We start from the raw sequence: 24,336 nt of genomic DNA on the forward strand, positions 1-24,336 counted from the left end.
TGCCACCAGTGCTGTTGCCATGTTGTTAGACCACAGATAATGTAAGCATTCAAAAAGGAATGGTGTGACCTTCTGATATTAATAAAGGCAAACTTGCTTGAAAAAATGAGGGATATTTTAATTGGGAAGAAAAACAATAAGCAATACCTTTAAAGAATATTTAGCTGCGCAGTAAGTCTGCCAATAAGGCACTATTCATTTGTCCAGAAACATCATTGCTGATTCCAGCCCATTATGAAAAGATGCCAGGGTAAAAATAAAAAGAAACAAATATAAAAAATAACCTCAAACTGCATGCTAGTGCATTAAAGCAGTCATCCTGCATGGAAATAGTATTACACAATTTAAGTGATGTGCTATATACCTAGCAATTTGGCACTTAACAGTATTCTAATTCAGGTATTCATCTGGAAAAGAACAACAAAAGCAACAACCATAAAGCAATTCTGCTTTGTCTGTGTACTGGCTTGTTTGAGACTTATTTTAATCTATAAAGACGGTGGTAATTATGTTGTTAACAGTGACCATTCGCACACACAAAATTGTATCTGATAACGCAGACATCCGGATTACACAGACCTCAGTTGCTAGGGAGCAGCAGCAGGAGAAGGCTAATGGCTGGCAAATCTTTGGTACTCCAGATGTTGCTGAACTGCATCAGCCCCAGCAAGAATGGTGAATAGCCACAGAAGATGGCTGCTGTAGTTCAGCAACTTCAGGTGGGCCAGAGGTTCCCCACACCTGCTATAGATGGACATTGGGTTGGCTGCTGTAGGAAACAGGATGCTGGGCTAGGTAGACAGGCCTGGCTCTTACGCTACATGTAGAAATCAGTTGGCAGGGTTTTGTTTTTGTCTTTTCAACCCGTTCGTTCCTCCAGAGAGCCCTCTTCTGAGGCCTTCTGGGAAGCAACCAGCTGTGTTAACTAAGTGAGACCTGCGGATGGTATCGTTGGATACGTTTCTAATGAAGCACTTGGAGATACACCACACCGATTACACAGGCACCGGCTGCAATGACGACTTGACCCTGTTTTAAGCGGACTCTTAAGTATCTCTCATAGAAATTATTTACAAATAAAAAGGTAAAGGGACCCCTGACCATTAGGTCCAGTCGTGGCTGACTCTGGGGTTGCGGCGCTCATCTCGCTTTATTGGCCGAGGGAGCCGGCATACAGCTTCCAGGTCATGTGGCCAGCATGACTAAGCCGCTTCTGGCGAACCAGAGCAGCGCACGGAAACGCCGTTTACCTTCCCTCCGGAGTGGTACTTATTTATCTACTTGCACTTTGATGTGCTTTCGAACTGCTAAGTTGGCAGGAGCAGGGACCGAGCAACGGGCGCTCACCCTGTCGCGGGGATTCGAACCGCTGACCTTCGGATCGGCAAGTCCTAGGCTCTGTGGTTTAACCCACATGTGTTCAAAATGGGAGGTAGGACTGCTGAGATATATTGTTTGCATTTTTTTTAATAACATTTATTTTAGATGTGCAATCCCCTCCCTCAAGATAACATCAATTAACAAGTAAACTCAAGTTTCCAATGTTTACATTTGGTGAGAGCATAAATTACCTTTTGCATAGCTTACCTACCAGTAGCACTGCTGCCACCATGTACTTATTTTATCTGAATGCACGGAAATATAAACTTAGGGTATTTTAAAGGGGAGAAGAGGCAGTTCTGAGTCCATTCTTCTTCTAACCATTAAGGAGCATTAGGACGGACATGGATTGGATCCTCATTATTGAACTCCAGTTTTCTAATGTGAGATATTTATTAAATTATTCAAGACTAAAGTGAGTGAGAATTGGTCAATGGCATTAAAAATAAAAGACGAGAAACACTGTCTAACTATTGCTACTAGAATCAGTTCCAGTAATTCACCGATACACAAAGTGTCCTTTGGCACAGTGCAAACACGGGTTCTGCTCTGACAGGGAACAGTTTCCTCAGGCCCATGAAAATGAAGGCAAAAGACACATGCCAAATTATCTCTGAGTTCAATTGGATTGTTGGATGGGCAAATGGTCCGCCATCCAGTCAGAGATAATCTTGAGAGTCACTAAGACTACACACACATCATACATTGACAGTACAATATTTCCCCCAAAGAATCCTGGGACTGGTTGTTTAAACCACACAGAGCTGCAATTCCCAGAACACTTAGCAAGCTAAAGTTCCCAGGATCCTTTGGGGAAAACAATTGCTTAGTTACTTCAAGAAAGGTAGTACAGACACAGTCTTAGCATAAATATTTCCATTGTTTATTAGAAGGCAGGTTTACAGACAAGGCAAGTTGAATATGGTTATTCAGAAGTAAGTCTTATTGGTGAGTGTGTTCAGGTGTTAAATATTACTGGAGATAGGATCAGGGCTTTCTTCAGCAGGAACTCACTGGAACTCAGTGCTGGCGCCTCCCAGGTAGGCGCCATTGCCATTATAAGAAAACAAGAGAGGTGTTCATGGTGAGTTCTGGCACTTCTCTTTCTATTACCCAGTGCTATTTTTCAAAACCAACCCCAGAGAGAGGATCCGAACCAGTTTAATTGAGTCAGTTCAGGAGGATAGCATGGTCAGTGGTATCACAAAATGCATAGTTATTATAACTGGTAGATCATAGCTGTTTCACAGTCAAATTGCCATGTAGACAACATGAGCCGAGTGAATCTGCTAATAATTTGGAATGCAGGGAAACGGTTGCCTGACTGTACCCAGTTTCCGGTGCACAGGCTGACACGTGAGCTGTTCATCACATGTGCTTGTCACATGCCAAACTCTGAACCGATCCACCCAATCCACAGCTTAAGGCAGTAGACTTTAAACAGTGTGCCATGGAACTAAATTTCTCTTGCTGGAAACAATACAGTGAAAATCAATGGGCAGGAAGTTCCAAAGTGTAGGCACTGCCATGCCAAAATATCGATTTCTTACAAAGTTTAAAGGTCTTTTTAACCCCTATCTCAATGCCTCCATATTTTAACCAATACTGAACCCCTTCTTTCTCTCAGCTTTGCTAACCCCCCCCCTTCACAAATTGCACATTCTGTGGATGGCCCCTAAGGCATTTCTTTCATCTGACTTCTGCTGGGGTTAACAGATGTCATTGGCGATTTGCTTCGCCAATGGCCTTAGTTTATACTTGGTGGAATGTTATTAAATGTCTCCAAGACCACATCTCATCATTTTAGATGGGATTTGGAAGCGTATGCTAAGCTAAAACTGACTCTGAATAGCCTACACACTTGCCTCTCTTCCCCCCTTGGATCCATTACTGCCATTCTTTCCGTGCTGGCATTCCAGAGCTGCTGATTCACGGATTGCATCTCATTCCAAATTTTGTCTTTCCCACACATAAAATGAAACCTAGTATACTGTTCAGCTCTGGTCATCCAGCTGTTGCCTGCTTTTTAAGAGCTATTCAGTTTGCGGTGTTTGTTTTTAGCACGTCTTGTGTTTTCTTGCTGCTTTGTCATTTTGCAACTATTCTTTCACCCAAACGTCCACAAGGCCCTTTTGCCACTGTGTTTCTTCTGCTGTTTACTGCTGCGTTCAATCTTCAGTGCATTCACTCCTTGGTTTACAACATAGACATGTAGACGTTTAGAAGAGAAACATGGCAATTGGGCGACATGGTCAGTTGTTGTCATAGGAAAATCCCTGCGGTTGCTGAAATGTCAGTCTCTTCGGCTAGTGGCAGCTGGCAGAATATAGCAGGGCTCCACTGACTGTTTGCTAGGCCTATCCATGTTTATTGGGACCATAAGGACCATGAGTTTCAATGGAAATAGTGTGAATACGCAGGATATTGGAAGACTTTATTATCCACCCTTTCAACATTCTGCTGGCCACTGAAAGCACAGAAGGCTTTTGTCTTATTAGTCATGGTTAGAAGCAGAATGAGGTCAGGAAATTGGCAAACACAAAAAAAATATACATTTTCTGCAAAAAGACACAAAACTTTTGATTCCCTCTGTTTCTTCTAGCTGGATTTGATAGTCAGTGATGGAGTCCACTCCCTCCAGCCCTGTTCATCGCTGCTCAACTGTAAAACAGGTTTTGCGATGTAGGGATTACAGTAATCATTTGTCTTAGAAAGGTTCTTGTAGGAATTTGTTCTAAGAGCAACCGTTGCAGAATTTTCCCTGTGATCATTAATAATTTGTAACGTGTGATATAATCACCTTCTATAACTATGATACATTTTGCCGCTTTCTGGGAAATGAGATGTCCTGAAGTATAGAAGTCTCTGTAGCCTCTGGATGGAAGAATCCCTAGATGAGTTGTAATTTTTGCCTGAACCTTGAAGCCTTGATATTTTAGGATCATGGATAGTACAATAATAATGATTGGTCACGTTCATATTTTTTTTTATTAGATGTTGGCTCCCAGGGCAAGTTTTAAAATATTAAAAATGTATCAAAATTACACCATAAGTAGTTTCAATACAACAGCAACAACAAATTGACAACATATTGCTAGAGGCAATTCATCACTTGGTAGGAGAAAGCTACCAATGAGTAAGACAGCCACATTTTTACAGTGATTCCATATCCGAGGTGCCACAACAGAGAAGGCCCTGTCCTATGTCACTGCATGACATGCCACATTGTCACTTTAGTTTTACAATAGTCCTGTAACATAGATCAATATGATGTTCATGATGATTCTTTCATTGTATTTATATATCATCCCTTCTAGTATAAATACGCCAGTCAGGACAGCTTACAATTTATAAAACCAATTACAAAAATGAGACAGGGTCAGCAGTTCAACTAAAATTCTAACAAAAGCCTCTTCCTCATAAAATAAAAGCCTGCTGGAATAAAAAAAAAGGGCGTTCCATAACTGGTGAAAAACAAAAGGGGGAGTATCATCAACCCCAAATTGCAAACAGGGGTCTGGGGCTTGGAGGAATAGTGGTTTGTCACATAGCGGGTTTGGGGCTGAAGTGAGATTTGAAGCAGGGGCTGACCAGATCATTTTGAACACAGGCATTACTTGATAAAGTTCATTGTCATCTCAGATATTTTTTGTATGTGGATTATTTAGGGTCAGAATGACACATAAGCTAAAAATAATCCCTCTCCCAGCAGCTGGAGTTGAAGTTGTCAGACACCACATCAAATGACCATGCCCAGAATAAAAAGTCATCTGCTTCAACACCATGACATTAGTGTGCTGTTTGCACGGCTGGCTGTCACCACAGTGACATCTGTGCAAATAGCTATGCAAGAAGCTGCACCACAGGGGACAGCAACCAGCGGTACTCATTCACATTGCCATTTCCCACAAGCTAAGCTAAGCAATCCATGGCATCTTCTCTCATGAGCGCATTAGACAAAATTTAAATAAAAAATAGTAAGGATGACTTGAGAATTGTTTGTGCCATAGCATTAAAAATGTATTTTAAAATTATTGTAAAAATGAATGTGATTTTTCCAAAACAAAATATGTTCTTTTTAAAGCAAAGGTGATATTTCTATCACGTAACAAAAAGATCCATGAAGGTACTATGATGTACCGTACATCAGTGCTCTGTGTTCTAAATCATAAACCGTATTTGTTGTCTGGTTCTTCCCTGGGGTTAGTCCTTACCATACACGATTAATGGTTACCAAATAATTACTGAAAAACTGCTAAAGCATCTCACAAGTCCCCATAGTAAGTGTTTTTATTCAAGTGGTTTTTATTCAATTTACTTCCAAGTCCAGTCCAAGGCGCTTATGGTGATGTAGGTTGGGAGGGTGTATGCAGGCAGATGGGACTTCTCTGCAGTGGCTCCTAACTTTTGGAATGACCTCTCTGAGCCGTGTCAAACACTTTTCCTCAGCTGCTGAAAATACACCTGTTTACTCGGGTCTTTGGGAAGGGCAGAGGTTTTGAGCTACTCAGGTACTTTTTTTTTAATTGCCTGCTTAATATGTCATTGAAGCTCTGTTTTTTGTTACTACAGTGGTACCTCAGGTTAAGTACTTAATTCGTTCCGGAGGTCCATTCTTAACCTGAAACTGTTCTTAACCTGAAGCACCACTTTAGCTAATGGGGCCTCCTGCTGCTGCCACGCCGCCGGAGCCCGATTTCTGTTCTCATCCTGAAGCAAAGTTCTTAACCTGAAGCACTATTTCTGTGTTAACGGAGTCTGTAACCTGAAGCGTATGTAACCTGAGGTACCACTGTATGATATTTTATAGAATAGAGTTTATATTTTATGAGGGGGTTTTTTGTGACGTACCTCCATCCAAGGATCAGATGATGGGTGGCTAATAAATCAGATAAAATCTATCATAGGAAAATGATGGCTGTGGAATTGCACCTTACCAAGGGAAATGCATCTTTCCGTGCTTGCTGAGGTCATGCAGATTTGGGGGCAGAGGAGAAATTTGCAGAGGATGATTGACCAGAAGGAGGATGGATGGTTAAAGCCTTGTCCTTGGACCTCTACCAGTTGTCCCTTGCAAATGCTTACTTATGAATCCAGCTGCTGGTGGGAGAGAGTTAAAACAGCTTGGGGACATTTGTGGAAAATAATCGGCTGGTGGGGAAGGGTTAGGCTCCCTCCCACTTCAATTGTTCCTTTCAAACCATTTCCCACATTTGCCTCACATCAAAAATATGGGATTGGGAATCCTGTATGGTACCAGCCATTGCAAATTAAGGTGCTGAAAATCATGCATTTGTAGCATAACAATGGGATTTCTCTTCCCAAGTGCCATGGCAACCAAAAGGTAGGATCTCTCATAAGCAGGCCGCAGTGATGCCCTCTCTGATAAACAAACCAACTTGTCAAGGGCGCCAATTGTTACTGACAAGAAAGGCAATTTCAGAAAGTGTTTTCTGCTCTGATTTTCCTGTGTGACAAGAAAATAAATTGCCTGTGTAAATAAGGGTTTGAAAAAAGGCACAGAGTTGGCCCAAGGCATTTTTGCTGCCTGAGGCAACGGGGAAAATGCTACCCCTCTCAATTCCATATACAGAAAGAAGCAGGACTGGCCACTTTTGTGACTCCAAATTTCAGGAAAGCTCAACTCCACAACAACAGCTCCCAGGCAAGCCATAGCCTTTCCAACATTTGCAGGTACACTACTAGTTTCATAGTTTTAGTGGAGTCGAATGTTAGCATAGAAATAACGGAGAGCCAAGCTACATGTTACATTCATCATACTGTTTAAAAGGTGTGCTTGATGCCACCACTTTTACTTTGGAGGAAAAGCAGTTGTAGAGCCCCCCCCCCCCATTCAGCATGACACACCCAATCTAGATCGGGTCTCCACACTTGGTTTCTCTTGACAACTGACCTCTCCCTGCGCTTGCTACTATTTACCCCTCAAAGTGCAGTTTACGGAATATAACAGAGTGCCAACAAGTTGGGCAAGCTGCTTCAGCACAGGATTCACTCCTGCAACTGGGAATTGGCCCCCAAGCAAGAGTGGGGGGCTGTGGGGATGAGTAAGGTATACAGGGATTCTCTTCCAAAACCTGGAGCTGGCCGTGGAATTGTTCACATGATATATTCCTCAATTCTTCCTGTAAACTGATTTGAGGTTTTATTGCCGTCAAGTGGTATATAAGCGCTGTGAAAAAAAGCAAGACGAAACAATTTGAGAAAATAAAGCTGATCAAAAGCTTCAGTAGGCCGACTTTGTTGTTCTTCCAGATTCTCCTTTGACAAAGCTTCTTCCAACAGAGGTTATTTTCCACTTGGCGTGTGCTGCCAAAGAGTCCAGAGTCTGCATTAGGCACATAATATGATTGCCAATTTTAATACTTTAATGCACATTTCCTTGATTGTTTTTTTTTTAATGCAGCGAACAAAAAGCTCTCGTGTAGACGTAGGCTTTGGCAGCGGAATAGGAATGCTACCCTGAAACTGAGGCTATGCCCATGGGTGGCTTCTGCCCCAAAGAACTGAGTAGGCAAAGAAAGGGGAATGAGAGACATTGCAAGAACCAGCCGTCCTCGTGAGCTGGTGAAGAGGTGGAACTGTGCCAGTGTCATACCCAACAGTGTCATACCCAACACCTCCCAGCACATAATTACAAGCTGTTACTTCTCCACAAGGTATCTGCTGAAGAACTGTTTGAGAGGTTGTACATGGAGATGGGGGAGCTGCTGAGGAAGTGGAAGATCTGGCTTCCAAGAAATGCAGACTGTGGCAGCAGGTGATGCATTCCTTGGAGGCCGGATCTGCTGCCCCTGTGGACCTTGCCACCTGAGGCACTTGCCTCACCTTGTCTCATGGGTGGGTGGGTCAGCCCTGATCAGGGCCTTTCGCCCCACGACCCCCAACACCAGGCACGTCTGTCCTACTGGACCTCTGTCTTCCCTTCACCTGTGTCCAAAATAGATTGCCAAGGGCACCATGTACACTTTCAGCCTCCAGATGGCGCCGTTCCTTCATTTCTCAGCCACTAGGCAAGGATTCTCTAGTGAACAACACTATGTGGTGAGCTAGCAAATGGGGTAAACCTCCCTTTCATTCTTGGAATTATGCTGTTTCCCCTTTCCCTAATGGTTTTTGATCCACTCAGTCTCCAATCAGCCCAAGAAGGCAGAGAGCAAACAAAGCATGAGAGAATAACTTGTATGGCCCATATAGGCACTTCTCACGGGCTTTAAAAGCCCTGGCATAAAGCCCTGGCATATGATTATCCTATTGACTAAATGGGGTGCTTTGAAAATGGGAGAGGTGCAACAATACAGTTCCTTCCTTTATCCCCCTGCAAAAATGGCTAGAGATCCACATTCCTGTTCCTGATAACCAAAAAGTTTTAAACAAATTCATAATCAAAGAATACAAATTTATTTTTCAAACCTTTTACAAACCAAGGTAATTATTTCCTCTAAGTAAAAATGAAATAATGTACACTCCCCATGTTATTTAAAATTAAAGGGGTCTCAGCCAAGAGACATCACTGCTGTGTTGAAAAATTGTTCTGTAATTGTTCTGCAGTCACTGGCAAAGTTCCAAAGAACCACCCAACTAATTATCACCCACCCATATTCTGTCCCCAAGTCAATATGAGAACATTGTCTTCAGAGGGAACTCCTCAGAGCCCTCCAAAGAGAGGGTGCTGCTGATATAGAAGTGCAGTGAGAAAATGTGAGAATGAGACTCACTCATCTTTAAAGATGCAGCAATCCTGTCAGAGCAGGTAACCTAAATCAGTGCCTCCTAAACATCTCATAGCTGAGGTCTGAGGCTCACCTTTCTTTTGGTCTAAACTAAAACTGGAGACAAACTTTATACCTGGGAAAGTTTACTTCTAGAGCAGATGTTACTGGACTCCAACTCCCATCAGCCTCCACCCAGCATAGCCAGTGGCCAGAAATGATGGGAGCGGTAGTACTGCAATATCTGGAGGGTCACAGGTTAGCCTTCCTCCTTCTAGATCAGGCTTCCTCAAACTCGGCCCTCCAGATGTTTTTGGCCTACAACTCCCATGATCCCTAGCTGGCAGGACCAGTGGTCAGGGATGATGGGAATTGTAGTCTCAAAACATCTGGAGGGGCGAGGTTGAGGAAGCCTGTTCTCGAGTGTGAAATAGCAAGTGCTGCTTACCCCTTCCCTTCCAGCTTTCTGTGCTGCGTGCATTTTTTCATGCTGCAATTCCATCAAAATCTATGAGACAAATTAGCCATGATCTGAGTTGAGTTCAATGGGATCAAAGCATGACTAACTTAATCTGGAGGATCCAGCACAATGCATCTTGCTTGGAAGTGGGCCAACCCAGATCTGTGACTCATTCAGGGATCAGAAGGCAGTGGGAAAATCTGATGTGTTGCTGAATCATGAATGACTAAAATGTTCCCACTACACCTGATGTAGAGATGTGGCAGAATCAGGCCCTACAGTGTAGGCTGATTAGGAAGAGGTAAGGATAAACCGATGAATTAAATCAGAGATGCATCAGGCATCCTCCTCCAAAGCACAACTGTTTCTTTCTTTTTCATAGCACGTGTCATAGTTCTCTTACAGCCTAGGCTCAGCCCACAGTATGGAAATTACTGCCCTAAGCACAAATCCTGGAAGCTGTGGGAATCCTAGCTGCACAAAGAATCACACAAGAAAATATTGAGTGAAAGCTACTGGCAATTAACACATGCATTGGCCACAAGCCATTGTAAACTCTTTAATTAGTGGTTGTGCCCAGAGGTCTGATGCCAAGAACAAACTTAAAAGATTATGCAATCTGATAAATGTCTAAGTACACTGATTTATAGCAAATGTAAATACATACTAAAGTAGCTATTTTGATTGTACCATTTCTCTAGAGCGTAACAGTTTATGAAAACAAGGAAAACTTGTATTATTGCTAAGATAATGCTAGGCACGGCTGTAATTTCCACCTGCTTGTCTATTGTGACTTATGCTACAATGAAGTAATTTCATGCTACATTAGCAGGGTAAGAAAGTGTTTATGGCAAACAAAATCAAATTGTTGTGATTAACGTGGCGGAATGCCCAGCACTTGAGTGATAATCGTAATTAGGGAATGCTGACCTTGTTCAAAGAATCTTTCAGCGCCACACAAAAAACAAAACCACTTAAACATCTGTTGCAGCTTAATTCATTGACAACACTTACCGTATGTGAACAGAACATTTGATTGCGCTAAAAGCAAACAAACTTTTGAGTTGAGAGCAGGAAACTAAATGATTCAGATGTTATTCAATGCATGGGAGTATAGCCTGCTAGATAATGAAGTAAAATCCTCAGAATGATACTGAACTTCAGGTTTTGATAGCGGCATGACAAATGCAAGATTCCAGAACACATAAAATTAAGAAAACTCGCACTATTTCTTATCTTTATAGATTGCCCAGGCATCTTCTTTCCATTAATATCAGCACGCTAGTTTCTGAGTGAGGCATCAGAAAGAAACCCCCATATCTCTGTGTAGGTTGCTGTGCATGAAAGCTATTACAGCAGAGTGGTATTTTACCATTAACCATGCTGGTGGTAGTTGGGAGCCCAACATCTATGAGGCCATTTCCCCCCTCCCTGCATCAAATACATCTAGAGTGACTCCTTCCAGATTGTAAAATGATTCCAGAATTATTGCTCTGCCTTGTGCTCTCTGGTGTGAATTGCGTCTTTTTGCATTGGGAAGGGGAAGATCATGAAGGCTGCGCTGACCAAATTTGCTAACTGGCTCGCTAGCAGCGCCAGGACAGAATGAGTTGCAGTCAACATTGTCCACTTCTAGTCGAAGAGTCTATGCTGCAGATACCAGATGCTGAAACCTATAAATCCCTTGGTTCCCATGTTAGTGAAGTGGTCGGCACATACACTATGAAATAAATGAGTAAATAACAAGCCTACCCAAATGTTTAGAGAGTTGATGTGAGTTTTAATGTTTTTAGTATATTGCTATTTTTACTTTTCAAAAGTTCTAATTTTTTTAGTGATAAGTTTTATTATCTTTTTTTGTAAACCACTTTGAGTGAGATTTTTTTACAATCAAGTGGTATACTAAATTTTATGAAATAAAATAAAAATCCACTACAAAGAAGTTTTAGGATTTTTCCAGACTGGAGCACCCATAACCACCTCTTCAGTTAAGTGAAAGTCTGCTTTATTGCCCATCTAATAAAACTAGATCCATATTATGAATCATGGGACATCAGGCCAGTTATCTTTTCCAAAACAAATGGAAAAAGGGGTGTCTTCTGCTTGAATGGTAGCAATTTCATATATTCTCAGAGTCTCCCATCATTTTGTGTCACAGCCCCAGTACATGCATGCATGGCCATGCTTTTCCATAATAGAGCCACCATACTTCTGGTGAACCAGGTTCGTGTCTCCGCTCCTCCACATGCAGCTGCTGGGTGACCTTGGGCCAGTCACACTTCTTTGAAGTCTCTCAGCCCCACTCACCTCACAGAGTGTTTGTTGTGGGGGAGGAAGGGAAAGGAGAATGTTAGCTGCTTTGAGACTCCTTAAAGGGAGTGAAAGGCGGGATATCAAATCCAAACTCCTCTTGTTCTTTTCTCACCTGGTTAGGATTTACAGCTTTGCTTTTGGTCACTTACCTAGTTATTGCTTTTACAAATATCCTGGGCAGTTTGTATGCACTTTGACAAAGACTTAGCACCTAGAAATAAGTCTTAGGGCAGAACTGGTCCAAACTCTTGAGACTGCCAGACTACAACTCCTATCAGCCACAGTAAACCTGACCAATGGCCGAGAGACAATAGTGGTGCAACAAGATCCAACTGTAGTTAGATAGAGTACTCCAACAACATCTGAAGAGCCACATTCTCAGGACCTGCTCCCATGTTCTCTTCAGTTTTGCAGATGCCCTTGCTCTTTTTGTGATTGGAGTAGCTTCAGTGGGGACGATTCTCAACCCACCATAGAGGTGACAAGGCAATGTCTTAGTATGTTTAAAACACTCCAACTCAAACCCCTGTTATTCCCCAGTAACAAATCTATTTTCTTCAGGATAGGTTTTTTGAGATTATAAGATTCCCACTTTTATGTTGTTTGATTTTCTATTTACAGCGTTTTCAATTTTGAATTGAGTTGTGCCATACTGTAGTATGTGAAACTGCATTGGGGGCCTTTAGGTCAAAAGGCAAGATATAATAAACTGAATTACCATATAGTATAAAACACACCACACATTTGTCTGTCAACATGTAATGCCCTGGGTTTATTTTGTGAGAGTTCTGTCACAATTTTCCAGGTGGGATTAAAAACCTTAAGGATAATGTACGCCATTGGAGTGGGCATTCAGGCTTCGGTACTGACAAAGCACTAGTAGTAGAGTCTTAAGTACCATTCTCTTCACAGAAGAGAGGGCAAATATTTCCAAAGGAAGGCACCCGACAGTTGTGGTTCTGGCCTTGCAGCCTTCTGGAGAATCTTAAAAGGAAAAAAAGCTGGCTGTTTTCAGAAACTGGAATGATGATACACGTACAGCAATTACTGCATTCTTCTCCCTTATAGCCTTTTTCTTAACAAGTAAAGAATGAAGTCTTTAACAATTATACAATAAAAAAATATAATTTGTGATCAAAAAAAGGGCAAGACAACATAAAAACTCCAGTTGTAAGGACTCCATTTGCATACTTGATTTGACACCTTTTTTTTTTTTTGGTGTGCAAGGAAATGGGACAACAGAGGGGGCTGTATGAAGAGCAGCAACATAACTTTAGTGCTTTAAGTACCAGAAACTGCACACATGTTTGTGAGCTAGTCAGTTGGTAGAATCCATGAGACTTCATTTTTAGCTTGTTACTTGCCTTATGATATTAAAACAGGAAGATCCCATTGAATAGTACATTCCCCATTTTAAACTGATGCCTTTAAAAAATTCTGTATGTATGTCACCATTTTTCACATGATACACAGAAAACTCAAGGACCCAGAGGGGGAACCAAGTTATGTTAATACCATTTACAAAATACCAAGGAGTCCACAGCTACCTAACACATTTACTACAGCACAGGAACCAATGAAGGTACAGTGTACAAAAAACTGTAAACACGGCACAATAAATAGATAAAACAGCAGGTTCCGCACCATGCACATGATGTGATGACACTTCATCTCTATACAATCTCACTTCTCACACTCTTACTTTGTTGCAATTCTCCCTCCCTCCCCTCCCTCCCCCAGCCCCAAGTGCAAAGCATCACAAATGAACAGTTCTGTATTCAAGTAACATATATACAAGGGTATTACAAATATGCAGTACTGTACAGATAATTGCTGTAGTTTTAATTTACAGTTGCTGATTCTTTCCTATTAACAGTAAGAAAAGAAAAACCAAAGCATGAGAGATGTGCATTGCTGTCAAGTCCCCACAGCTGCCATGGAAACGCAATAGGCTGCATTCCATCATCCCTTGCATTCAAATTGCTACTGATGCATAGCACCTAAACAAGTTCCCAAAGGCTGAAGTTCCATTACTATGGAAACTACGTCACCTCCATTGCTACTGTATTGTCTGCTATATTGTTCAGTGCTGGCTTTTCTGTTTCATGGTTTTCCCTGTGAAATAAAAAGGGGAGAGGGGGGAAAAACACCCATAAATATCCAGGAAGGGCAGCAGAACCAAAGCAATCTGTCAATTCCAGACACACCCCTTAACAACATTGTAAAAGTGATCCCCCCAACACACACTGCATCTTTAATATGGCATTTGTGTGTTAACACATATTGTTTTAGTTTCCTTTGGTTATTGTACACTTTTATCTCAAGGATTCAATTTTCAAAGGAAGTATACTATTCCAGAATACTTTATCATATCAACATAAAACAGGGGGTAATATTTCAGGAATGGGGGGGGGGCGGAGTTTATATAAAAATGGATTCTTGCATTGTAAATCTCACACAAAGAGAAATACATGTAGGAATACTGAACCAACTGAGCTTTGGGCCTGTGTTTCTCTGAACTGCAACCAGCAAGCCCACTTCCCCTTCCAAACAACTTTCAAAACAGAGAATTTAAAAAACACACTTTCAGATATGGAAAGAACCCCAAAGCTCTTGAGAGAATCAAGCAAAGCCCTTGGATGCCAATAATTTTAAGAGATAAATCCCATCCAGATCAATGAGGCTTACTTTCACACATTTAGAATTTGGGAGGGGCAGGAGGACGTGGAATTTATTAATGACAACATGAAACAAAGCTTTACTGTTCAAATACATTTTCTTCCCTCTGTAATCAGACTCTAGACACAGTACAATCCAAAGCATGCAAGTTTTCGTATTACAGAGTCTGGTCCTTTTTAGGTACAAAAAACGATCAGCCTCCACTTGCAACATTTCAAGAACCTCTACAAGATTTTACTATTTAGACTAGAGATGCATAAAGCAGAAGTTAGGGGCAGGTTTCAAATGTATGTCACAGAGATAATCTTGTGAGACAGACTCACAAATGCCACAGTGACAGAATACCAGATGCGAATTATCTCCCTGCCAACCTGAATTCCAACACAAAGGCTTACCTTGGTACTGTGTCCACGGAGGATGTAGCTGGCACCTTGGGCACCTGACAGTTTGCTGCAGCCAGCTTTAAGGCAGATGATGGAACAGCACTTAGAGTCCTAGGTATGTGTCGTGCATTGAGCGTAGTAATAGAGTTTGCAGTGGCAACTGATGAGGGTACAGTTAATCTAATATTGTTCCCAAACAGAACCTGAGTTGTTGCAGAATTGGCAGCAGTTACTTGGTGACTCAGTGCACTGTGGGAACTTGAAGTCTGTGTTATATTTGAAGGCTGTAACAAGGTTGAACCTGCTGTTGATGACGAGCTTGTATGTACAAGTGCTGTAGGCGTAGTACTACTGAGGTGTAAGCCCTTATATACTCCTGTGGAAGAAGAGAAACGCAAGAGGTATAATTCCAAAATGCCAGTATCACATCCATTACTGGTTTAAGGTACACATCCAAAGCAAAATCTGGTCACAACAATCTTTGCTGCTTCTTACCTGAGGCTTGAATGATGCCATTCACCCCAATTCCAAGCACCACTTCATCCTTCATTTTGAATCCCATGAGCTGTTCTGATGTAACCAACGCTGAAGCAGCAAATTGAGCACTAACAGAATCCAATGTCTTGGAAATAAAACCCTTTGAAAAACAAACAGAAAGCAGACCAGGTTTAAAGAAGGAAGAGGACCAAAAGTAATCAAGAAGCCACACAGCAAGTTTTAAAGCATATACTACTACAATAATCTACTAAACGTCCAGATCACCTTTCCTTCAACAGTTCCCTGGTTAGTTTATATCATATCACATACTTAAAACAGTCATGTTAAAAGCCACAGGAGGACACCTGTCTCCTAAAGGCAGAGAGGAATAAACAAAACAAATGACAACAAAACCACTACACTACCAAAACGATCATACTCTCATTTGTTCTCTAAAAATGTACATGAACAGATGCATCTTCACTTCCTTAATTTTTATTGTTTAAATAGACCTTGCCTTTCAAAGCTCCAGAGGGAATTAACTCCATGGTGTTGGGAGCCACACTAAAGGCCCTGACATATTGCTTGAAAGTTGCTAGAACTGCGCAAGCATTACTAATACATTTTACAGTCAAGTACTGGTAGTTTTATAATCAATAAAGGAAGACCTTTTTACAAGGTCATGCCCACAGTTTATCTGGAAATACAGAACTCTTTAGACTTCTATAAGCCAAGTGCAACATATCTCACCAAAATCTCTTTGCCAGGGATAAAGAACTTGTAGTCCCTACAGATGTTGTTTGATTACAAACCCCCTATCCCACCAGACCCAGTCAACATGGCCAGATGATGGAGTTGTATCTGGGCAACATCTGGAATGCCACAGATTCCCCATCACTGATTCCTTATATTTATTAGTAGTCTTAAAGTTTCTAGAGACAACGAAGTGCCTGCACTTGCATTAAGCAAGGTTTAAGTTTGAAACTCAGCTTGCTGGATGGGAATGCGCACACACACACAATTCATGCAGTCTAAATTAGTGGTGTTATCTGGATTTTTTAGTTCAGGTATACCACGTCATTACTGACAGAATCACCTCTTTTCTGTTAGGAGGGAGCAGAGGCAGTGCCTACTATACTCACCTGTAGTGTCCCTTCTAAACATTCTAGAGTATGGCTAAGATGTAGATTCGAGCGAAAGCCACTTTCCTGCTGGTTAGTTGCAAGGTGCTATGGCAACAGTTGGCAATTAGAGATGAACCCTGGTGGGAAAAATGAGGGATAAATCATAATACAGACAACTCCCTCACCTGTGAAGCGTTCGCAGAAGAATTACTATTTGCTTGCTGTTGATGAATTTGTGCAAGCTGCTGTTTCTGCATTAGTGCCAGTTGCTGTTGATGATGCTGGTATTGTTCGGCTGTAAATGCTGAACAAAATATAAAATAAGAGAATACCATATCAAAATACATAAACCTTGTGTGTACAGCCCTTATACTAAAATGGAAATGCAACATGTGCAGCTCCGAATCTCAGTACATATATTCAGTGTTCCTACTTCAGCGGGAGCTGCAATTAGCAGCTCTTACAAAAGGAAGTGTGCTTCTAACACTATAAAGCAATAAAAATGTGGCTTGCCATTCAATAACAGCTGATTGCCATATTACAACCGTCATACTAAGATAGAAAAGTTATCAAATATCCATTTGAATCTCCCCGTTCCTATTTTAGATAATGCCTGCATTCCATCCCATCAAATGAACATTTCATTTTAAAATGAATAAATTATTCAAAAAAGAGAGCTTTATGAGGTTTTCATTTTATTTCCCTCAATTAACCCACCTGATGTAGATAGAATGTGGGTCAAGATCTGATCTATAAGAACAGCTGGTTATGTTGATTTACAAAGAAAAACTATGTTATGTCACTTATTCATCTATGAAGAGTTCTAAAAGCAGAAACTGAATAGCATTTTGCTGCAGTTTTCATTTCAGTCCATCTTAATGAAAAACTCTCCACAGCCAACTTTTAAAGCGGTTTAGGATAAAGAATAAGGTAATAAATCTAATCTAGACAGCACATTGGCAGGATTTATTGATTCCATTTTTTGGTAGAAAACTCAAATCTGAGTATTTCGGATGCTTTAGATTTTTGTTTTGAACATCTTAGAAAATCAAAACAAACATTCTGCAACAGGAACTGGTTATACAGAACATGGTCTAGTTTATCAACCCAGACTCCAAACTACAAAGAAATGCTCTGCCACTGTCAAGTTTCCAGAAACAAATTAGTCGTGCACAACTTCGCTCAATGCTAGTTAATACACATATTAAGTTAAGAGTATTAATCTGTAAAACTCTTAAAGCGTATTACTACATTCACACTATTTTTGACCAGCAAATATAATTCACAGCTATAAACACTGCAAGTCTAAACAAATCTGTTGCCAATATGCAACAATCACCAAGTGTGTTGCTCTTACTACAAATCTGAAGATTGCCTAGGCTTTTGAGTCCCCCCCCCATCCAAATAGTGACATTTAGACCAGGTTTTTATTTTTTATTATTATTAATTAAATCTGCATACCATCCTTCATCCAAAGATCACAATATAAAGGTTGAAGCACAAGGACAGACATTTAAAACATGAAATACTACAAAGACAAGACTTGCCTAGACACTGATCTGTGGGGTTCAACTTCCACCAGTTTTCATGAACTGAATTTGAATCTCACTTGCAACTACACTTTTAAACAAAGGACATTCTTTGCTATCAAGTTAAGGGGTTTTTAGGTATTGTATCAACATATTGCTATGCATATATATAGCCTGATAATTGTATGGCAAGAAGGATATACACAAGCTATCGCTACAGCTCCACAAATAACCTTAAAGGGTACACCAGCAAGTTGGTCCACCCAATTAGTCAACAGTTTTGTTTGATGTTCAGCTTGCATTCCTGCATTCTTAAACTCTACCCAATGCGGAGATTAAAGAGGAAAGCAGAAATATTTGGTAGCAATTGCAACATTAATGTAGTAACAACAATGCATCAGTTGGAAGCTCTGCCAGGTTTTTTAAATGAATTTCTCCAGTAATATATAGGTACACAATGAGTCAGCAAGCAGTGGTGATGATGATGACGGCAGACGTTTTTCACATAAAGCCTGGTTCACAATAATATCTCTTCTTCTCTGCCTAGTTGTGTAGCTTGAGCTTCACATGACACACTGAAGGAATACAATAGCACAAACTGGCATTTATATGGGTTAGGTTCCAAGTAGCTTGTTTAGAGTAGTTCAATCAATTCCTCCCCCATGTGGCATGTGAAGCTGCTGATTGAGAAACACAAGCCTAAAACCACCTGCAGCTTGAAGAACTTTGGTACAATTGTTTGGATCCCTGTCCACTAGATATGTGGTTAGAACTTTGACCGCAATTGTGCATCATTTTAACACTTCAAACAATAACTCTTCAACTGCCTGAAGGTGCATTTGAGCTTGTTAAAATTATACTGAGCTCTACAGGAGGCAATCTGCAGATATTCCTGGCACTCCCTAGAAACTCTCGTCTATTTGCTCTGTTTTAATTAGGCTACAAGTTGCCTCAAGAACTTTTGTTAGTAAGGTTAATAAATGCATTCAGCTTGTTACGACAAACACAGGAGAAAGTTATGTGGCATCTTAAAAACAAAGGGCTATAACAATGTAGTTGTCCTGTTAGTGCAAGAACTTCTGCCCCTTAGATACCCTGTGTTCCAAATTTGTTCCAGAGTAGACGGTGTGTGTCTGTGTGTAAGTGTGGGGAGAGGAAGTCCAATTGCACAGCTAGACATCCTTGCACTATTTGTTGAACTCAGTAGATACAGTCCCAGAACATTATTTTCCGTAAGGGTAGCCAAGGGCCACTCCACACATGCTGTAAAAATTCTACTTAAAAGTCACATCTTTGCAGAGAGACTGAACAACTCCCCTAGAGTGTTAGCCACAAGTGACACACATTCAACAGATTTAAGAATCATAACGTTTTCAAAAGTAAAAGTGAATTCTGTACAGAAAACTAAGTCTTAGTTCAGTTAAAACTGCCAGATATATTTAAATTTGCTTGTGAGGATGAATTTTCATTCACTCTTGCAAGCACACTACCAAGTCAAATAGGGCAACTGAATCACCCTCCATGTTTGTATTTGTAACTTTGCAACTTACTGAGATATAAGTGAAATTTTCTCCCATGAATGAGTAATCTTTTCACTTCTTTTTTTGCCAAGGGGTAAGATTTATGACATAATGGACAACTACCAATGTACAGCTTCAAAAATTTCAGAATGTATTCGAGGACTTCAGGGATTTCAAGAGTTACAAAAGGTCAAGCAAGCCTTTCAGAAGTCTCTGTGCTGTGTCCTATATATGGATTATATGGAAGCCATGTAGAAGAACCTAAACTTTTGAAGAACTCAAGTGTGGGTTTCTGAGATCTGCACATTCACAAATTAGTGAGGAAAGATTAACACCCAATTTCTTCTAAAGGTAAAGGGACCCCTGACCATTAGGTCCAGTCGTGACCGACTCTGGGGTTGTGGCGCTCATCTCGCTTTATTGGCCGAGGGAGCCGGCGTACAGCTTCCGGGTCATGTGGCCAGCATGTCTAAGCCGCTTCTGGTGAACCAGAGCAGCACAGGGAAACGCCGTTTACCTTCCCGCCAGAGCGGTACTTATTTATCTACTTGCACTTTGACGTGCTTTCAAACTGCTAGGTTGGCAGCAGCAGGGAGCAAGCAACGGGAGCTCACCCCGTCGCGGGGATTTGAACCGCCGACCTTCTGATCAGCAAGTCCTAGGCTCTGTGGTTTAACCCACAGCGCCACCTGCGTCCCCTCAATTTCTTCTAAGTAAATTCTTAATGATAATAACTTACTCTTGTAAAGAGTTGAAAGCCGTGCAAGGCTTGCTTTATATAAGCTGCTGGGGAAATTTCAAGTACAGGACAAAATTCTTGTTTTAACATCATGGGATGGACTATGAATCTCCTAATAAATGACCACTGACTCCGACCCATTGAGCTGTGTGGCAAAAATATGAGACTGCTTTCTAAAGCAGCTACCCACATAGCTCAAGAGCAAACCCAAGGGGCTTCTGATAGCCTTCGATTTTTGAGATGGTTGAATTCCAACAAAGTTAGAAGCCCATGACACCAAAAATATATAATTTCTACATGCTTAATTCCCACACCTGCATACTTGGATGTGATGCTTTCTCAAGGCAGGAAATGGGAAGATTTCAACTCTTCCCCATGCTCCACAGTTCATTAGTGAGTGGTGAAAATAAATCAAAAGCATGAATAGTGTAAACGACGTATTATTTCATTAAACTGCAAAACTTAGGTTTTGATACCCAGGCTTTATGCTTTGATACAGAAAAGAATTATAGTGCAGATTTTATAATCCTTTTGCTGCAGTTCATTTTTAAGAGCCACATAAAAAAGGTAAAATATGTTGTTGTTTTAAAACTGGATGCACAGTGCACTCATTTCCATATTTAATATAGCCAACCTTTTAGATTTCTATTAGTCAGACTCCTGTTACGCTGTTGTCACTCTGCATACTTATAGAGCAACAGATTGCTCTATAAACTGCAATTTATCTAATTGGCAATTACTTATTTTATATATGTTTGAGAACTTTTTTTGTTGTTACTTTATTAAAAGACATTTATGAGTATAAAGACCTAATTACCCATATAGTTAAAGTCATTAAATGCAATTAAGCACAATGTTAAATCTATATTGTTTATTCGACTGAGTATTTATTGCGTATTTTATAGTTATATTGTGATTTTGGTGTTACATCTCTTTGCAGGAAATGTATATGCTCAAATTGTTGTTGTTGTTTAATTGTTTTTACTGTATTTTGTCACTGTAATTTTATGAGCCACCTGGAGAACTACATTACTGGGCAGCTAATATATATTCCATAAATAACAGAATTAATTTCTTGCAAGAAACCTTCAATAAATCATTAGTAGCAAGCCACAAAATCTGCCTTAACTGTGGAAGATTGTAATGCTGCAAGAAGGTATGAGAAGCTTACAGAATCACCTGAAAAACACTGCTAGAGAGATGCAATACATCTCAATGCTATGCTTCATGTGTCAATGTGAATCACTATTCCATGCAATATCCACAGTTCATGCCTTAACAACTTTTGAAATGATACAAGGAAGAAAAACTCTACACAGGTTGGTCAATTTAGGTGGCACATGATGTTTAATGAGAAATATTACTAGCAGTATGCCAACTGATACTATCAGTACACAGAGGCCCTTTCATATCAAGCAATCACACTTGTTGACAATGGTTGTTGGAATTGAATCATGAGAAACAGATCACTTATCTACCATTTTCCCTGCTATACTTTAGGTCACATTTATCTTTTGTATAGTAAAAGGAGCATTTAGAATTGGTTCTCCATGGCGATCATGTTTAAGAACAATGTTTAAGAACCTCCCCATGATAGTACAATCTGACTGAAATGTGTAAAATGCTCTTGTATGAAATTCACCTTCAAAAGAAAAGATTCAGTAAAATAAACGAAAGGTTACAAAACCAGGCAAGTCACTAAACCATACAAAATATAATGCTTCTCAAAGCTCTACACAAGTTTTTACTTTCCTAACATTCCTCTGAAAGGCCACTTACTGGCAAAAAACCCATGTATTAGGCTACCGGACAAATGGGATGGGGGAAGTCATTTAGCCTATACAAAATAGGTTATAAGTGCCTGAAAAACCACCCCAAATTCAAAGATTTTCACTTCTATTCTATCAACCCAATGAAATTATAAACTTGTTCATGTGTTTGATTTAAAAGGCACGCCAGCCTTACAATAAAGGTAAAGGTACCCCTGCCCGTACGGGCCAGTCATGTCCGACTCTAGGGTTGTGCGCCCATCTCACTTAAGAGGCCGGGGGCCAGCGCTGTCCGGAGACACTTCCGGGTCACGTGGCCAGCGTGACGAAGCTGCTCTGGCGAGCCAGCACCAGCGCAGCACACGGAAACGCCGTTTACCTTCCTGCTATGAAGCGGTACCTATTTATCTACTTGCACTTGGGGGTGCTTTCGAACTGCTAGGTGGGCAGAAGCTGGAACTGAACGACGGGAGCTTTATGCCAAGGTCACAAGAGGCACTAACTAGTACAAGACCAGAAGTGTTTAATGTGTGTTTAATGTCTGACATTGCTATTTCCTATAAGAATTCAGCATAACTTCAAGATTTTTAAATGAAAAACTTAAAATATTCATAGTTTGATGTAAAACACAATAAATGATATAGTAAAAAAGGCACCTGGCCTTCAATGCATAGCTACATAACATGCACATCCTTTTACTTAAAAACTTTCCCTTCATAGTGCTCTGTTGTCACATGATACATTAATAAAAAGACTGAGCAGCCTAATTTTGTTCTGCTTCAGTTTTTCTGGGACTTTAAGAACAGGTTTGTCCTATCTCACTTTGTGCAGATATTTTGGAAGAACACTAAAAACTCAGTACATATTTTTTTAGACTCCCCCCCCCCCTGCAAACTAAGTTTGTGGGCATCAGAACTGCATTTCAAAATCTGGATAAGTACATTATCTGTTTGGGAGTTGTCTTCTGATCTGCAAGCGTGTTGCGTTGCTCTGCTGTGAAAAGTTTAATGAATAAATTATTTCTCCATCCTTACTTTCCATATTACAAAAGTTAAGTGGTTATGAAACTTGGGCTGTACTTCTCAACATACAGCCGATGTTTCTCATTTAAACACAAAATTTCCAAGACAGTAGTAGTAGTCTGAACTCTAGTGAGAGATAGCTTCTCATTTTTAATGATTATAGCTCAACTTCCATTTATTATATGTATTCATAAATTTTCCATTTATTGTACATTAGTAACAATCCATAAAAGTATAACTGACAGATTATTAGGAATTCTGTCTCATTCTGAAGCTAAGCAGATCCACTCTTAAATCCAACATCATCACTGCTACAGAGAACACAGACTCCCACACAATTAGATTAGTAGGAAGTATCCCCAACTCATCATGCTGATTTGTTCTCTACCATGGCAGATTGTCTGGTCAGCAAGTGTGCCACCTTAGGCTGAACTGAAACAAGTCTAGAATGCAACGGTGAAGCTGTCCTTATCTATACAGGTTACTGCAGTGGCCTGACAAGCTTCTTCCCTTATTCTACAAAATTTCTATAGTGCTAATTTTTTCTAACCAGCACTCTAAACAAAAATACAACCCAAGTAACTCTTTACTTGTCAACAAATGCTCTCTTCTCAATCAAAACCTTCTTAGGAAATGATCAAAGCACAAGCATAGAGTTGCAAGGGCAAAGGAGGTTTACCCATCAATCATCATGGTTTTTACTATTTGTCACCGACTATAGTGTTAGCTAAGCTTCAGTTAAGAAGCTAAACTGCAGAGAGCTCAATGCACACCGTATTCCTGAAAGGCTGCCCTGAATCTCTTTGCATATTTGGCTATTTCAGAAGGGTTCATGGCTGTGAAAACTAAAGGTAACATAATACGGAGAATATAAACAGAGTTTTTAGGAAGAAAAATAAATGAATACGGCAGGGGGTGGGGTGGAGCGAAGAGTTAACAAGTCCAAGACTTAGACTCAATGATCAAACCATGGCTATGGTGCTGCATCAAAGCCAGCCAACTGTACCAACCTCAAAAATCCACCTATGAATCATTCTTAGATAACATTTATCTTAAGACTTCAAAGAACCTCAGACCTTACTGTCAACTTTTAGATTTAAAATTTTGCAGCAGTAAATATATGCAACTATTGCTTGGGCAAATCAGAGCCACTGGTTACAACTACAGTCAAAGGTATGGCAAGACTAAATATTTATTCAACTGGGTGCTAA

General features: G+C 40.5%; 1 protein-coding gene across 5 annotated transcripts in view; it reads right to left on the reverse strand.

The window, feature by feature from the left end:
• Positions 1 to 12,626: 12,626 nt before the first annotated feature.
• Positions 12,627 to 24,336, reverse strand: part of EPC1 (enhancer of polycomb homolog 1) — a 55,923-nt gene continuing 44,213 nt past the window's right edge. For 2 of the 5 annotated variants that reach the window (XM_082193756.1, XM_082193757.1), the window contains 5 exons: positions 16,732 to 16,850; positions 15,441 to 15,582; positions 14,958 to 15,321; positions 13,935 to 13,998; positions 12,627 to 12,867 (listed from right to left, as the gene is read on the reverse strand). In XM_082193756.1, coding sequence (XP_082049882.1) covers positions 12,790 to 12,867; positions 13,935 to 13,998; positions 14,958 to 15,321; positions 15,441 to 15,582; positions 16,732 to 16,850 — 767 coding nt within the window. In that variant the 3' untranslated portion in view covers positions 12,627 to 12,789. Of the gene's footprint in view, positions 13,999 to 14,957; positions 15,322 to 15,440; positions 15,583 to 16,564; positions 16,684 to 16,731; positions 16,851 to 24,336 lie in introns of those variants that run through there. The other 3 variants (XM_082193758.1, XM_082193755.1, XR_014212614.1) reach the window with 3 other exon arrangements.

This window comes from Podarcis vaucheri (genome assembly GCF_965113315.1).
Source record: "Podarcis vaucheri genome assembly, chromosome: 12".
NCBI lineage: Eukaryota > Metazoa > Chordata > Lepidosauria > Squamata > Lacertidae > Podarcis > Podarcis vaucheri.